Genomic DNA, 17,930 nt, shown 5'->3' with positions numbered 1-17,930 from the left:
ACCGTACAAACATTTAAAATATGTGACACATCTCGCTTTACTGCATGTCATCCAAAGTGTCTACAATTGGAAGATGTGGATGTCAATCAAACGCGATGGACCAATTAGAATTGACGCAGAGTTGAGATTTTCCGTTAAAGTTCTGTCATGTTTTTAGATTATTAAACTCTGCTGGATTTTAAAGAGGACATCTGTGGCTAAACGGGAAACGGTGTACTGTAGTTTGTTTTATTTCATAACATTCGTTATTCGTTGAAGATGTGAGAGATATCCAAGCCGGGACAAGAGCGGTTTATTATTTATAAAGTGATTTTTATTGTTTAAACAGTGTTTTTAGATGTGGCAGTAGTAGATGATTTTTTTAAATGCTAAAAGTTTAAGTAGATCAGTGTGTTTTAATTTCTAAACGGCTGTTGCAGATGAGTTGTAGATCAGTGGCACATGTTATTGATGTCATCAAGATGCACCTTGTTACGGCAGTTGCCGAGTGAGTGGCACTCTGTTGGAACGTATCTTTGTGTGTTATTTGCTTTACACACAAACAATGGTCTATTTACATTAAGTGTTAATTACATTAAGTGTTATTTACATTAAGCAACAGTATCGGATCAGATTACAAGTTTTTTTCCTACCGATAACCGATCCAGTGATTTGGGCCAATATCGGACCGATACCGATACAGAGTATCGGATCGGTGCCAGCTCTAGTTTAGATATTGACACAGTGAAATCAGAAAGTATTCAGACCCAATGGCTCTTTGGTATGTTTTATTTGTGTAGAGTGAAACATGTGGTTTTTTTTTTGTTTTGTTTTTTTGCCCACTAGATGGCGCCCAGCCGACCGGTGGCAACACTGAGTTTCGTACCGAAACATGTTTTTTTATATATACAAACGTTCTTCAAAAAGTTTCCACACTTTTTAAAACTCTATTGTTTAAGAATTTTAAAAACAAATGACATCATTTTTCCACATAGTCACCCTTTGATGTTTCCCAGCGCAGTACCAACTTTTTAATGCCATCAGCAAAAAAGTTTTTGGTTGAGCGTGTAGCCACTGATGCACTGCTGCTTTTACATCATCATCACATGAAAATCTTCTTCCCCTTAAAGCTTCTTTGAGTGTCCAAAAAGGTGGAAATCAGATGGCGCTAAATCCAGACTATAAGCTCTCTCTCAGTCTTTCAGACATGACCAATTACTACTCCTCCCACCCTCACTGTTTCCAACCAAAATATAAAAGTGTGGAAACTTTTTGAAGATCTCACGTGTGTATGTATATATACGTGATCCCTTTCTTAAAAGTGCTTAGACCTTTTATTTCTTACTTTGAAGAAGCAATTTTGGCCTGATTTCTGGAGTGCAGCAGAAAGTGCAGCTGTTTGTCCAACAGGGCAGGACTTTTAGGAGCTCCTTTATAATCTGTTTGTTTCTTATTTAATTCCCTGACCAATGACCTTTTTGTCCCTTGGTCTTCATGGCATGTTTTTTTCCTGACAATGCAGTATAAATTGTAGATTCAGGTGTGTGCATTTCCAAGCAATCAATTGTCTTGTTTAGAACTCAAATGGAGTCCAGCTGTTGAAAGGATAAATAAAGCAAACAGGATACAGCTGGCTTCACTAGAATGTGTCCCAGCAAAGCTTCTAAATACTTTATAGATGAGATTTCAGTTTTTGATTTTTAACTAGGTTTTAAGAAGCTCTAAAAACATGTTTTCACTTTGTCATTATCAATGATTAAATGTAGATTAATGAGTAAAAATTAAAGTTATTGAATGTATTGATATTGAATGTTTATGAAATTAACCAAATTCAGATATGTCTGTTTATCTACTCTTATTTACATGATCTTCTGCCTGATTGTTTTGAAAATAGCTTTCATTACAATTCTCAAGTTCACCATTACTCCACAAGGTCATCTAATAACCTTCATACAGCATACTTTAGGACTTCACTAGGTCAGTTTGCCATCTCTTACCGAGGACCTATAATTTGGAATAACCTACCACCTCATCTAAATGAATGTAATAATATCAGTAACCTAAAAAAACAGCTTAAAGCCCATTTTTTATCACTGACATTCTAAAGTGTGACATGAATATTATATACAAGTTATTTTATTTCTTATTCTGTTGTTTGTTTTTATGTTTCGTAGTTATGTAATTTAAGCACTGTCACTATTGATTGGAGTGTTTTATATACATGTATGTGTGCGTGTGTGTATACATATTTGTATATATTTTGTTCCTTTTTTTATGTATGTATGTGTATGTGTGTATATGTATGTGTGTATATATATGTATGTGTATATGTGTGTGTGTATGTGTGTATGTGTGTGTGTATGTATGTATGTATATATATGTATGTGTATATATTTTTGTCTTGAGGGAAAGTTTGTTTATATAAGCCCATTCGGCTTTTTTTTACTTTCCCTGCACATTCTTTTTTTTTTTTTGGTATCATTAAGTTTTCTTTCTTCTTGTGTTCATATGTGGCCAAAAAAAAAAAAAAAAAAAAAAAAAAAAGTTTGGCCATTTCAAATAAAATCCACACAATACATTTGTCAAGTCTGTACACCTTCTAAATCCATTATACACTGATCAGCCATAACATTAAAACCACCTCCTTGTTTCTACACTCACTGTCCATTTTATCAGCTCCACTTACCATATAGAAGCACTTTGTAGTTCTACAATTACTGACTGTAGTCCATCTGTTTCTCTGCATGCTTTGTTAGCCCCCTTTTATGCTGTTCTTTAATGATCAGGACTCTCCCAGGACCACCACAGAGCAGGTATTATTTGGGTGGTGGATCACTCAGCACTGCAGTGACACTGACATGATGGTGGTGTGTTAGTGTGTGTTGTGCTGGTATGAGTGGATCAGACACAGCAGCGCTGATGGAGTTTTTAAACACCTCGCTGTCACTGCTGGACTAAGAATAGTCCACCAACCAAAAATATCCAGCCAGCAGCGCCCCGTGGGCAGTGTCCTGTGACCACTGATGAAGGTCTAGAAGATGACCAACTCAAACAGCAGCAATAGAAACTGACTTTACATCTACAAGGTGGACCAACTAGGTAGGAGTGTCTAATAGAGTGGACAGTGAGTGGAAACGGTATTTAAAAACTCCAGCAGCGCTGCTGTGTCTGATCCACTCGTACCAGCACAACACACACTAACATACCACCACCATGTCAGTGTCACTGAAGTGCTGAGAATGATCCACCACCTAAATAATACCTGTACCTCTGTAGTGGTCCTATGGGGGTCCTGACCATTAAAGGACAGGGTGAAAGCAAGCTAACAAAGTATGCAGAGGAACAGATGGACTACAGTCAGTAATTGTAGAACTACAAAGTGCTTCTATATGGTAAGTGGAGCTGATAAAATAAAGTGTTTGTTTGCTGCAGCATTAAAAAAATGTCTTCATAAGAGGCAAAATGATGCTAAATCGTGAAATAGACACTGGTTCATTCAAACCACCTCCAAGACAACTAAACTCTTTTGAAAATCTGTGTTTAATAAAGACTTTCTTCAGATGCATGACTTTTTAGTGGTTTTAGGTTAACTGATTAACTGTTAACATTCTTAGTTCAATCCAATACTTTCATAATTAAAAACTGTATATCTTTATAGACGATATAGCAGAGCAGTGGTAAAGTATGCTAGCCCACTACTGCTGGATCCAGAGTTTGACTCCCTAGCTGTGCTATCGGCTACATACAGACATGATTGTCTATTTCTGAGGTGGGTTGATGGCCAAAACCCCACGATGGATTGCCGCCCTGTCCTAGGTGTGTTACTGCATTGCCACAAGTGATTCTGAAGAAACCTGACCCACTGCAACACTGACCAGGATGAAGTGGTGGTAGGACATGACCATGTAGTGAAAAATGTATATCATAATGATCATGCTGAATTTAGAATCGTCTTTAGCCAGAATTAACAGAGAAAACCTGAGGATAGGATTAAATGGAAGTAAAAATTTGATGAAGCTACTGACCGGGTTTCATTGGTGCAGCGAATCTTGCAGCCTTTAGTAGGAATTACCAGACCCAGATGCATGCGCAGACGGCAATTAGTGGGTCCAGTGTGAGGCCACACATGTGTACCAGGCTGCATCACTGAGAACTTAATCTGAAAATGAAAATGGTTAACAAAAAGTGATACCATGTAGCAGGATGCAGACATTCAAATTTATTTATTTATTAGGATTTTAAGGTCATGTTTTATGCTTTGGTTACATTCATGACAGGACAGGTAGTTACTGGTTACACAAGATTCATCAGTTCAAGTTAGACACAGTCATGGACAATTTAGTATCTCCTATTCACTTCACATGCACGTCTTTGGACTGTGGGAGGAAACCGGAGCTCCCAGAGGAAACCCACGCAGACACGGGGAGAACATGGAAACTCCACACAGAAAGGACCGCTTCACTTGGGAATCAAACCCAGGACCTTCTTGCTGTGGGGCAACAGTGCTAGCCACTTATATTCAGATAAAACATAATAATTAAAATGTAAACTAAAATACTAGTTTCTATACAGAGGGGTGTTTAAAATATTACAACTGGGAAATACTGTATAAACTGTATATATATATATATATATATATATAAATATAAAGGCATGAATAAGAACTAACAAAGTTGTGTTTTTTATAACCAGTCCAATTATTTATTACACATAACCACAACTGACTACTTATTGATCACTTATTAATAATTAATCACTAAATCACAGGAAGTATTTTACCATAAAATCATAAGAATTGTTACCAGGACACAGTAGTGGAAATAAAGCAGCTTTACCTGGCCTCTCTTGCAGCTGGTGGAGTCTTTAAACCGTTCCATTAAAGCACATGTTTTAGGAACGCTCTGACAGGCAGAACCAACTTTGCGTCCTAAGAACAGAAGCAATGCATATATGCTTTTAATGCTGGGTATTAATGTATCTATCTATGTATAGATATGTATACATGAATCTACTAATCCAATTTTAGAAAAGTTGGGACATTCCATAAAATGCAATAAAACAAGAATCTTTTATTTGTTAATTTTCTTGAACCTTTAACTGACAACTACAAAGATTGTCTATGTTTTCACTGTTTAATTATTTAATTATTAGGATTTTAACGTCATGTTTTACACACTTTGGTTACATTGATGACAGGAAGTCATCAGTTCAAGTTCAATATCAAACACCATCACTGACAATGTTGTACCTCAAATTGACCTAACTTACAAGTGTTTGGACTATGGGAGGAACCTGGAGCTACCAGAAGAAACCCATACAGACATAAGAGAACATGCAAACTCAACACAGAAAGAACCCAGGACCTTCCTGCTGTGAGGTGGCAGTGCTACCCACTGAACCACTGTACCGTCTTGCATGTTTTCACTGACCTGCTTCATTGTATTTTGTAAAAATAAACAAAGGTTGCATTTAATCACTGCAACACACTTAAAGGTTGGCATGTTTACAACTGTTTGATCACTTTTTATTACTTGGGAACAAAGGAGACTAATTGTTGCAGTTTTACAAGTAAAATTTTTGCTGATTCTTACATAATAGAAGACTCTGTCTGTGATTACCGTTGTCTGATGATGCATCATACATTTCGAATGGGAAACAGAACTTGACTGCAGGCAGGCCAGTTAAGCACACACTGTAAAGCCATGCTGTGGGCAACCATGGACTTCCTGGGAAAAGACATTGCGCCTTGATGGCATCATATGTCTCTCTAAAACTGTAAAATATGCCTCTGCATTAATATTAGGGTGGCACGGTAGCTCGGTGGGTAGCACTGTCGCCTCACAGCAAGAAGGTCCTGGGTTCGATCCCCAGGCGGGGCGGTCCGGGTCCTTTCTGTGCGGAGTCTGCATATTCTCTCCGTGTCAGCGTGGGTTTCCTCCGGGAGCTCCAGCTTCCTCCCACAGTCCAAAAACATGCAGTCAGGTTAATTTGAGACACTGAATTGCCCTATAGGTGAATGGGTGTGTGTATGTCCTGCAATGGACTGGCGTCCCGTTCAGGGTGTTACTGTGTGCCTTGCGCCCATTGAAAAGCTGGGATAGGCTCCAGCACCCCCCACAACCCTAATTAGATAAGCGGTTAAGAAAGTGAGTGAGTGCATCAATATTATTTTATGCAGGTCACCATACGCTGTAGGCACTGATGCAACCCCATGGTTGCTTTTGCACCATTCCCTAATTACAGTCTAGTCGGTACCTTTTGTCATAGGCACAGAGAAAACCTGCTGAATCTTTTACTCGTCTGACCACAGCACACATTTCCACTGACTTTCATTCCATTTCAAATAAGCTTTTATCAGTGAAATAGATGTTTAAGAGAATTAACAAATCAATTCTTTACAACTTTTCTGCTAAAGGGGGTTTGTAAAAGAACGTGAGTTCATGTTTATGCAAGTGTATATGATTGAAAATTGTATATTACCCTGTTGCCAGAGTGTAAACTGGCCCCAGTCTCCTGTCTCTCTAAGATTTTCATCCTCTGGCACGAAGAGTCCACTGCCAGCATCCATCACTGCTAATGCTTCATCTCTGAAAGTCATCCAGTTCCGCTCCAGCATCTTCATGGTGATACACACACGCACAATGACACAACAGTGTCACACATACTCAACAGATACTCACACCTCCTATTCATGTGACAACTACTTCAGCAAATTTACTTCCGACAGCTCCCCGGGCTGAGACCATCACTTCCCCTTTTAAGTGATCTTTTTATCTTCCAGTGGTGGAGCCTCACAGAGAACTCTACAAATACCCCACAACTAATGCAGATGCTTAGACCAGACAACATAGAATGCAACTGCACAATGGCAATAAGACCCATTTGACTCCCACAGGCATAAGCAATCGTGTCCGTTTGGGCGCTCGGCCAGATTAACAAGGGGTTCGCTTGGGATTTAAACTCGAGAGTTCGAGAGATGGTCTCAGTGGCGTTGGACTAATTTAAAATCCTACACAGTTGTCTGAAATGCTCTTTTAATCGTATTAATCAGGAACACAGATATAAGGTATAAAGTATGATCAGTACCCGGACAAGGTCAGTGTATCCAGTTTCTTTGGCTGTCCACCAGGGTTGGGCTTTCAGTCCTGCCACATTATACAGTGAGCGCTGCCACACGGAGGCAAAGTGGCCGTTCCGGTAGCCAGTCTCATACCATTCATGAGCTTGCTGCACAAACACAAAACACACAAAACCCACATGCCTATATCTTAGTACTGTAAAATATCATTTAAATGTATTATATATGCTTCATATTTCTGTAGCAACTTACAGCTGGCTCTCCCACTCTCTGCAGCGCATCTCCCAAATGAAAATAAAATCTTCCATCATTAGTTCCTGGTGCTTCAGACTCCAAACCCTCCTAATACAAACACAGACACAAATTTACATACAGCCGTGAATTAACAAGTACGTATATGGATATTAGATCTGTGTAATGACTTAAATGAACAGAAACACCAACATCTATTATATATATATACTGATCAGCCATAACATTAAAACTACCTCCTTGTTTCTACATGTTTTTTTATTTTTTTTTTTATTTAGCGCGTCCAATTTCATCCCATCTATCATCCTCTCATTAGTGCGGATTCCTGCTCCTGATTTGGGCTGACGAGGCCATTCCATGCCTCCTCCGAAACGTGCACAGCCAATCGACCGTCTTATCACCCACACTTGACGAGTGTAGCGTGGCAGAGTACTGTGCACGGAGGATCACACACTCCGCCACACCCCCTCCCGTCTCCATACAGGCGCCACCAACCAGCCAGCAGAGGGCGCAAGCGCCCCGTTCCTGAGAGAGCATCCCCTACGGTCTCAAGTCCCGCCCCCCACACGGACAACAGGCCAATCGTTGTCCATAGCCGCCCAGCCTCGACCGTAAAGGCAGAGCTGGATTCGAAACGACGCTCCTTCTTTTTACCGCTGTGCCACCTGAGCAGCTACTTATTGCTGCTGTTTGAGTTGATCATCTTCTAGACCTTCATCAGTGGTCACAGGACGCTGCCCACGGGGCGCTGTTGGCTGGATATTTTTGGTTGGTGGACTATTCTCAGTCCAGCAGTGACAGTGAGGTGTTTGAAAACTCCAGCAGTGCTGTTGTGTCTGATCCACTCGTACCAGCACAACACACACTAACACACCTCCACCATGTCAGTGTCACTGCAGTGCTGAGAATGATCCACCACCCAAATAATACCTGCTCTGTAGTGGTCCTGGGAGAGTCCTGACCATTGAAGAACAGCATGAAAGGGGGCTAACAAAGCATGCAGATGATCTACAGTCAGTAACTGTAGAACTACAAAGTGCTTCTATTTGGCAAAAATTATGGAATCACCAGTCTCTGAGGATGTTCCTTCAGTTGTTTGATTTTGTAGAAAAAAAGCAGATCACAGACATGACAAAAAACTAAAGGCATTTCAAATGGCAACTTTCTGGCTTTAAGAAACACTAAAAGAAATCAAGAAAAATAATTGTGGTAGCCAGTAACAGTTAGATTTTTAGAACAAGCACAGGGAATAAATTATGGAATCACTCAATTCTGAGGAAAAAATTATGGAATCATGACAAACAAAATAACACTCCAACACATCACTAGTACTTTGTTGCACCACCTCTGGCTTTTATAACTGCTTGCAGTCTCTGAGGCATTGACTTAATGAGTGACAAACAGTACTCTTCATCAATCTGGCTCCAGCTTTCTCTGATTGCTGTTGCCAGATCAGCTTTGCAGGTTGGAGCCTTGTCATGGACCATTTTCTTTAACTTCCACCACAGATTTTCAATTGGATTGAGATCCGGACTGTTTTCAGGCCATGACATTGACCATATGTGTCTTTCCTCAAGGAATGTTTTCACAGATTTTGCTCTATGGCAAGATGCATTATCATCTTGAAAAATGATTTCATCATCCCCAAACATCCTTTCGATAGATGGGATAAGAAAAGTGTCCAAAATGTCAATGTAAACCTGTGCATTTATTGAAGATGTAATGACAGCCATCTCCCCAGTGCCTTTACCTGACATGCAGCCCCATATCATCAATGACTGTGGAAATTTGCATGTTTTCTTCAGACAGTCATCTGCATAAATCTCATTGGAACGGCACCAAAAAAAAGTTCCAGCATCATCACCTTGCCCAATGCAGATTCGAGATTCATCACTGAATATGACTTTCATCCAGTCATCCACAGTCCACGATTGCCTTTCCTTAGCCCATTGTAACCTTGTTTTTTTCTGTTTAGGTGTTAGTGATGGCTTTCTTTTAGCTTTTCTGTATGTAAATCCCATTTCCTTTAGGCGGTTTCTTACAGTTCGGTCACAGACGTTGACTCCAGTTTCCTGCCATTTGTTCCTCATTTGTTTTGTTGTACATTTTCTGTTTTCAAGGCATATTGCTTTAAGTTTTCTGTCTTGACGCTTTGATGTCTTCCTTGGTCTACCAGTATGCTTGCCTTTAACCACCTTCCCATGTTGTTTGTACTTGGTCCAGGTTTTAGACACAGCTGACTGTGAACAACCAACATCTTGTGCAACACTGCGCGATGATTTACCCTCTTTAAGGAGTTTGATAATCCTCTCCTTTGTTTCAACTGACATCTCCGGTGTTGGAGCCATGATTCATGTCAGTCCACTTGTTGCAACAGCTCTCCAAGGTGTGATCACTCCTTTTTACCTGCATACTAACGAGCAGCTTTAATCTGATGCAGGTGTTAGTGTTTGTAATGAAAATTTGCAGGGTGATTCCATAATTTTTTCCTCAGAATTGAGTGATTCCATAATTTATTCCCTGTGCTTGTTCTAAAAATCTAACTGTTACTGGCTACCACAATTATTTTTCTTGATTTCTTTTAGTGTTTCTTAAAGCCAGAAAGTTGCCATTTGAAATGCCTTTAGTTTTTTGTCATATCTGTGATCTGCTTTTTTTCTACAAAATTAAACAACTGAAGGAACATCCTCAGAGACTGGTGATTCCATAATTTTTGCCAGGGGTTGTATATGATAAGTGGAGCTGATAAAACGGAGAGTGAGTGTAGAAACAACAGCCTCTGGGGTGTACAGAAGCAGTCAGTAAGTGACAATCTGTGGTTTTCTGTCAGGGTAGGGGTGGCAACTAGACAGCAACTAGGCAGGTGTTGCCTAATGGTTAAGGTATTGGACTAGTAATGGAAAGGTCACCAGTTCAAGCCCCACCACTACCAGGTTGCCACTGTTGGGCTCTTGAGCAAGGCCTTCAACCCTCAATTGCTTAGACTGTATGCTGACACAGTACTGTAAGCTGCTTTGGATAAAATGCATCTGCTAGATGAAGAAAATGTAAATGTACACCAGGATGGAAAGAACAGCGGACCAGGGACTTTTCTCTCTTGTGACCAGTCTGTTTGGGTAGGCTCTGGGCCCACTATGACAGTCTTATTAAAGATGACTGAATTAATTAATTGGCAGATGAAATGCCTTCGTCATATATACATACACACAGTACAGTACAATGAGATTTTTTTTCCATGTATCCCAGCTTGTTTGGAAGCTGGGGTAAAAGCACAGGGTAAACCATTATATGGCACCCAACAGTGGCTGTATGGCAGAGCCGGGATACAAACCCACAACCTCCTGTTTAAAAGCCCAAATCTCTACCCATCAGGCTACCATTGTCATTAAAACGTAACTGACTAAAAATAATACAGTTGATTTTCATTTCGTTTCCAATAACAGCTTTATCCTGGTCCGGATCATGTGTGTCTGGTCCACCTGAACTGGACACTGGCCGCAAGGGAGATTAACCAATCATGTCTGTGTATACACCCAGCTGGCCAGTAGGTGGTGGATCGTTTTGCCACTCAAGCACCCCTACAATAAATGTATATAATGCAAATAAATTAATAAAACATGCAATTTAATGCACCAATGTCAGTAAAGCCTGACTTTGACTGACATCTAAAGCTAGCCAGTCTAGCATAGCTTATCTACAGTATATATCAGTGTACATGTAACTGATGAGGGAGGCTTTAAGTGTTATTAATTGTGAAGCAGGTGTGCATATATAGTCTTGAATTGTAAATCTTACCTTAAGGTAAGGAATGCTTTCTGCAATCTTATTTTCAGATTTAAGAATAAATCCATAATGCACTTTGGCAAACCCATCATTTGGAGCAATACTCAACACCTTTAAAGAGAAACAACAAATATCAAAAAATTAAAAAATTCCAGAGACAAAAATACTTGCAATCTCATAAATTGTGATAAATAATTTTGTTGGTCACACCCCAGTCATGTTAATATGATGAGAGCAAGAACAACGTACCTCCTCATAAACTCGTTTTGCCCCTTTGTTATTACCGATCAGCAGATGAGCCACTCCCAGATCGTTTTTTAAAGTGATGTCCTCTGGGAAAATCTGGACAAGCTTTTCCATGGTAGCTAAAAAGCCCTTTGTGCGACCTGTTAGAAATCAGTAGAAAACAGCAGAGATGTGCTTTTAATAGGGGTGTAACGATACACTCTGCTCACGATTTGATTCGATTCACGATACTGAGCTCACGATTCGATTTTCTCACGATTTTTTTTTTAAGTGTTAACAGTGCAAAACAATGCACATTTTCTTGTACATCTTTTAAACAAAAAAAAAAACTTCAGTCCCTTGCAATTAAAGGTAATTACCAAGAACAGAGTACTTTAATTAAATCAAATTTAAGTTACTTACTGCCATCTTAAATTGAAAATCAAAGTAATCAAACAAGCTCATTGAGCTGAGCTGCTGAGCTGAGTCTTTAAACAAATTTTCTTTGTTGCTTGAACTAATGTATTAACAAATTACATGTAAAATGAAATACTAATGTAAAAAAAAACATTGTATCAAATGTTTATTATTTAAATGGCTTTATTTATATACTCAACATGGAACAGAGTGCTACAACAATAAATTATAAAATACAAAAACAAAGACCCATCTCAATTAGACCAAAAGGTCTGATTGTGTATATTATTTGTAAATTTGCATCTAGAGTGAAAGAACACATCAACAAAGCATCACTCAACAAAATATAAATGAAAATGTGCAAAAGAAAAAGCAGCATCCAGGTGACGGTATTTGTAAGTATTTAGTGAAGATTGGCATTCAGAAAAACCGAGCTCATCTTTGATGGGTTGATCCTGTTTCTCCTTTCTGTTATGATCTGCCCTGTTTTGGAAAAGATTCTCTCTGAGGGGACAGATGTTGCTACAATACACAGTGACATGTGTAAGATGTGGGTCTCAGTGGGTCTGAACTTCTCTGTTAAAGTGGTTCCTCGTGTCCAAACTTTACTGTTTCCTGTTACTCATTTTCCTCACCTTTCAAGCGTGTCTGGCTGCGTAAAGCGCAATGTAAAACTTCATCAAGTTCTCTCTTTCTTTCTCTCTCACTCCCTCCTGTTCATGTGCACGCTGTCCGTGTGTGTGTGTGTATGTAACCCCGCCCCTCCTGCTCAGCGTAAACACACAAACGTCACCACGCATCTTGACCAATCACGTGCGGCTTTAAACTTAAAAGAGCCGACTCTTAGAGCCGGATTGTTCGCGACCGACCCATCACTAATAAATTACAGAACGCACGTGCACTCGTACAATCGCGCAGATGTCCACGATGCACATCGCTACATTTTTGCATCGCGATGCATCGTGAAACGATGTATCGTTACACCCCTAGCTTTTAAGTATGGGGTCAGTACAGCAAAAAAAAAAAAAAAACTTCTAAAGACATGCAGAAGAAGACTGTTATGCCAGCTGGTGGTGACTAGCACTATGTAAAGCAATGTCTTTTTGTGACTGAATTTGCCAATTTTTCTGTATCTGACCTTTAAAATGCACATCTAAACTTGTGTTCAATGTGTTAGCTTACCTAAGAATTGCTGTCTATCAGCACGTCTTTTTAATGTGGCTTTTATAAGATCTGCAGGGGCATCCGGAAGATCAGCCGCCTCATTGTAAGTGTTAACAGCCTTTAGCAGCATCTCATTACTGCGTAGTTTCTCAGCCATATCATCCTCTGTCTACAAAATGCACACAAAAGAAAAGTAATCTTTTCTAGTGTTTATGAATGTATGTCTTATTTACAGTTGTTAATGGAACTATTCAACCCCCAAAGAAAATAAGCATACATAAAACTCTTAACCTTATCTGCAGAGATAGATTTTGCTTCAAATGAGGTCCTCATCAGTAAATTGATATAGCAAATAATCAAAGACAATGAATGATGTACAATTACAGTAGAAGAATAATATGTTAATACGGCCATGTCACAATTATTTATCCAGTATATAATATACTGTTGATCTTAAAACCTACTGTAAGATCTAAACCTGGGTTACGATTAAATGATTGGGAACATGATGTATTAAATAAACACTACCCAGAGCCACCCAGAGGTGTGTTCAAGGTGGGTTGCAACTAGGGCTGGGCGATATGGATCAAAAATCATATCTCGATATTTTTTCGCTGAATGACGATATACGATATATATCTCGATAGTTTTTCATCCCATAAGGTAATAACAAAAAGACACTTCTGAGACAGGCACTTTTATTAATATTCATGCTGGGGAAGCTTCACACAAGAACTATTCTAAGAAAAATGTTTATTGTTTTCTAACGTCTCACCTGTCGTGTAATGTGAATTACAAATATATTAAGAATGTTAAGTGCACTATAGGGCTCAGGGAGCGAGTGTGTAGGGAGGATATCTGAAATGTTTCCGGCTGTGCTCATATGACATTAAAAGTAGCGTTCTCGTTAAACCCCCACTCACATGTTTGGACATGTTTGTTTTTTTACTGTACAGAACTCAGTTCTGTAATACAGGCATAACTAATCGTTCATGTTACTGTGTAACTATTACAACATTTAATGCATTTTAATCAGCGTTCTGCTTAATGCACTTTATTATTATTTAACAGCTTTATTTGTTGTTTAATTGCTGTTTGCTCCTTGTTTACTGCAGAGTTAGTTCATGAAATTTTATAAATTTTTGGTTGTTTATTGGACGACAACAAGAAATATATAATAGAAGATAAATAAATAAATGACGTGTCGGACTTCGGGCGATCGTCCAGTATAAACTAACATGACCACATACAACATCCAGTACAGAAATCACTCCCCATAATGTTTGTTTTTTACAGATAGAGCAAATATATGCACATCACATATACAAACACAAGAGTCAGAACAACAGGAGACGCACCGTTACATTATTATTACTGTTTATAACACTTGTGCTTGATTTACACTGTTTATATATGAAGTAAATACGTGCATGTCAGTGTGTGCATGCGCTCGTATTGGTTTTTGAAACGAATAACGACTCCTTTTCTTGTTTTTTAACTTTGAGATTTGAAGTGAAAAACGAATGATCAAAGGTACACAGAGCTCGAACCTTTTGTCTGGACTTGTTTTCGGCATTCTCTACAGAATACATTATTCTGCTGCTCATCCGACACTTCTCCACCATTGAATCCGAACCATCTCCAAATAATTGAGCCATTATTATTCTTTTTACTAACCAGCTCCTCAACCGTCTCCATGCTATCATGGGAGTTTTACTTACAGAAATGTGTTCTGAGGGCAGAAAGAATTGGCGGTGGGGAGGGGCGAGTTGTGTTCAGTGAGGGAGAGAGGCGGGGCAAGGTGAACACGTGCAGAGACAAACTGGGAGAAGAGAAAGACGAACTGTCGGATCTAATTGGACCGCAACATCTACAGTGTATCACAAAGGTGAGTACACCCCTCACATTTCTGCAAATATTTTATTATATCTTTTCATGGGACAACACTATAGACATGAAACTTGGATATAACTTAGAGTAGTCAGTGTACAGCTTGTATAGCAGTGTAGATTTACTGTCTTCTGAAAATAACTCAACACACAGCCATTAATGTCTAAATGGCTGGCAACATAAGTGAGTACACCCCACAGTGAACATGTCCAAATTGTGCCCAAAGTGTCAATATTTTGTGTGACCACCATTATTATCCAGCACTGCCTTAACCCTCCTGGGCATGGAATTCACCAGAGCTGCACAGGTTGCTACTGGAATCCTCTTCCACTCCTCCATGATGACATTCCACTTGAGGATGCGCCACAGGTGCTCAGTTGGGTTTAGTCCATCACCTTTACCTTCAGCTTCCTCAGCAAGGCAGTTGTCATCTTGGAGGTTGTGTTTGGGGTCGTTATCCTGTTGGATAGGGGATCGAAGGGAGGGGATCATGCTCTGTTTCAGAATGTCACAGTACATGTTGGAATTCATGTTTCCCTCAATGAACTGCAGCTCCCCAGTGCCAGCAACACTCATGCAGCCCAAGACCATGATGCTACCACCACCATGCTTGACTGTAGGCAAGATACAGTTGTCTTGGTACTTCTCACCAGGGCGCCGCCACACATGCTGGACACCATCTGAGCCAAACAAGTTTATCTTGGTCTCGTCAGACCACAGGGCATTTCAGTAATCCATGTTCTTGGACTGCTTGTCTTCAGCAAACTGTTTGCGGGCTTTCTTGTGCGTCAGCTTCCTTCTTGGATGACGACCATGCAGACCGAGTTGATGCAGTGAGCGGCGTATGGTCTGAGCACTGACAGGCTGACCTCCCACGTCTTTAACCTCTGCAGCAATGCTGGCAGCACTCATGTGTCTATTTTTGAAAGCCAACCTCTGGATATGACGCCGAACACGTGGACTCAACTTCTTTGGTCCACCCTGGCGAAGCCTGTTCCGAGTGGAACCTGTCCTGGAAAACCGCTGTATGACCTTGGCCACCATGCTGTAGCTCAGTTTCAGGGTGTTAGCAATCTTCTTATAGCCCAGGCCATCTTTGTGGAGAGCAACAATTCTATTTCTCACATCCTCAGAGAGTTCTTTGCCATGAGGTGCCATGTTGAATATCCAGTGGCCAGTATGAGAGAATTGTACCCAAAACACCAAATTTAACAGCCCTGCTCCCCATTTACACCCGGGACCTTGACACATGACACCAGGGAGGGACAACGACACATTTGGGCACAATTTGGACATGTTCACTGTGGGGTGTACTCACTTATGTTGCCAGCTATTTAGACATTAATGGCTGTGTGTTGAGTTATTTTCAGAAGACAGTAAATCTACACTGCTATACAAGCTGTACACTGACTACTCTAAGTTATATCCAAGTTTCATGTCTATAGTGTTGTCCCATGAAAAGATATAATGAAATATTTGCAGAAATGTGAGGGGTGTACTCACTTTTGTGATACACTGTATATAGTTTATATATATATATATATATATATATATATATATATATATATATATATACAGTATATATAGTGAGCAAACATTCGGACTGCGGGCGGTGTTTTTCCGGTGTTTTCTTTATATTTAGTAAAATTCAATATCAAAATTCCCCCAAAGAAGGTGCAGAGAAAGTGCAGTGGTGAGAAAATGAAAAAATCTAATACTATTTAAAAAAGAATGCAATTTATTATGGTGTATGGTACAGCACACTGACTGTACTGTAATGTGATGTGTGTTTTTTATGTACAGTACTACTGTGTATTGTTGTTTATTATTGTTTACTACAGTAATGTCTATTCTATAATTTAAAATTAAGGGAAAATATACTTGTATTTATAACAAAGAAGACCATTTAAGACATTAGAAAGGTTAGGTAAGGGGGTGGTTTGGGAGGTCTAGCACAGATTCATTCTACAGTATTTACATTCTTTCTTATGGGAAAAATAGGTTTAACTAACGAACATTTTGACTTAAGAACAGCCCTTCGGAACCTATTAAATTCATAAGTCAAGGGTCTACTGTACTGTACTGAAGTTTCAAACTAATGGTGCAGCAGCAAACCTGCCTGAACATGATGGAAACCCCAATATTGTATCCAGAGGCCTTAGCAATCTCATTAGGTAAATGAAGAACCCCATTACTGCTGAGACCTTACAGGATGACCTGATGAAGGCTGGGACAAATGTGTCAGTGACAACAACAGCTCTAAGGAGTAACTAATCTAAACTGGAACTGTTTGGCCTTGCGGATTAGCTGTTTTTCTGAAGCAAGAAAGGCAAAGCTTATGGCTAGAAGAATACTAGAATCAAGCATGGATATGGGTTACTGATGATGTGGGAATGGTTTTTTTTGCTTATCTTGACTGTGTGACTGGCAATTTGGATTCGCAAAAATACCAAGGATTACCACTACCAATTTTGAGGAGGAATTTTATGCCTTCTGTAATTAAACTAAACCTTGGTGATTACTGGACTTTCCAGCAAGATAATGATGGTATCCTAGTGGGCAGAGCTTTGGGGTATCAACTGAAAGGTTGAGAGTTCGAATCCCAGCTCTGCCATGCAGCCACTGTTGGGCCCCTGAGCAAGGTCCTTAACCCTGTCTGCTCCAGGGGCGCCGTACAATGGCTGACCCTGTGCTCTGACCCCAGCTTCCAAACAAGCTGGGATATGCAAAGAAAGACTTTTGTTGTACTGTACATCTGTATATGTATCAATGACAATTAAAGGCATTCTATTCTATTCTTCTATCAAGATAATGATACCAAGCACACTTCAACAAAAGCTTAGCTAAGAAATCGGTCCTGACATATCTTGTGTCCATCTATAGAAAACCTCATGAGCTGGAAGCCTTAGTATGAGAGACAAGGGCAACGATTCCACAAGAAAGTTGTACCACCAGGTACTGAGGCTGGGTAGGTAGGTAGGTAGGTAGGTAGGTAGGTAGGTAGGTAGGTAGGTAGGTAGGTAGATAGATAGATAGATAGATAGATAGATAGATAGATAGATAGATAGATAGATAGATAGATAGAAAGGTAGGTAGGTAGGTAGATAGATAGATAGATAGATAGATAGATAGATAGATAGAT

General features: G+C 39.7%; 1 protein-coding gene across 2 annotated transcripts in view; it reads right to left on the bottom strand.

Moving 5' to 3' along the window:
• Nucleotides 1-17,930, bottom strand: part of unm_hu7910 (un-named hu7910) — a 74,510-nt gene that overhangs the window by 3,364 nt on the left and 53,216 nt on the right. For both annotated transcript variants that reach the window (XM_062994030.1, XM_062994031.1), the window contains exons 14-21: nt 12,917-13,067; nt 11,342-11,478; nt 11,105-11,203; nt 7,310-7,399; nt 7,066-7,206; nt 6,460-6,595; nt 4,815-4,906; nt 4,005-4,138 (exon numbers count right to left, since the gene is read on the bottom strand). In XM_062994030.1, coding sequence (XP_062850100.1) covers nt 4,005-4,138; nt 4,815-4,906; nt 6,460-6,595; nt 7,066-7,206; nt 7,310-7,399; nt 11,105-11,203; nt 11,342-11,478; nt 12,917-13,067 — 980 coding nt within the window. The remainder of the gene's footprint in view (nt 1-4,004; nt 4,139-4,814; nt 4,907-6,459; nt 6,596-7,065; nt 7,207-7,309; nt 7,400-11,104; nt 11,204-11,341; nt 11,479-12,916; nt 13,068-17,930) is intronic.

The sequence above is a fragment of the Trichomycterus rosablanca genome, chromosome 4, assembly GCF_030014385.1.
Source record: "Trichomycterus rosablanca isolate fTriRos1 chromosome 4, fTriRos1.hap1, whole genome shotgun sequence".
Classification (NCBI taxonomy): domain Eukaryota; kingdom Metazoa; phylum Chordata; class Actinopteri; order Siluriformes; family Trichomycteridae; genus Trichomycterus; species Trichomycterus rosablanca.
Note: the sequence above shows the minus strand (reverse complement) of the source record. Positions and strands in the feature narration are given on the sequence as shown.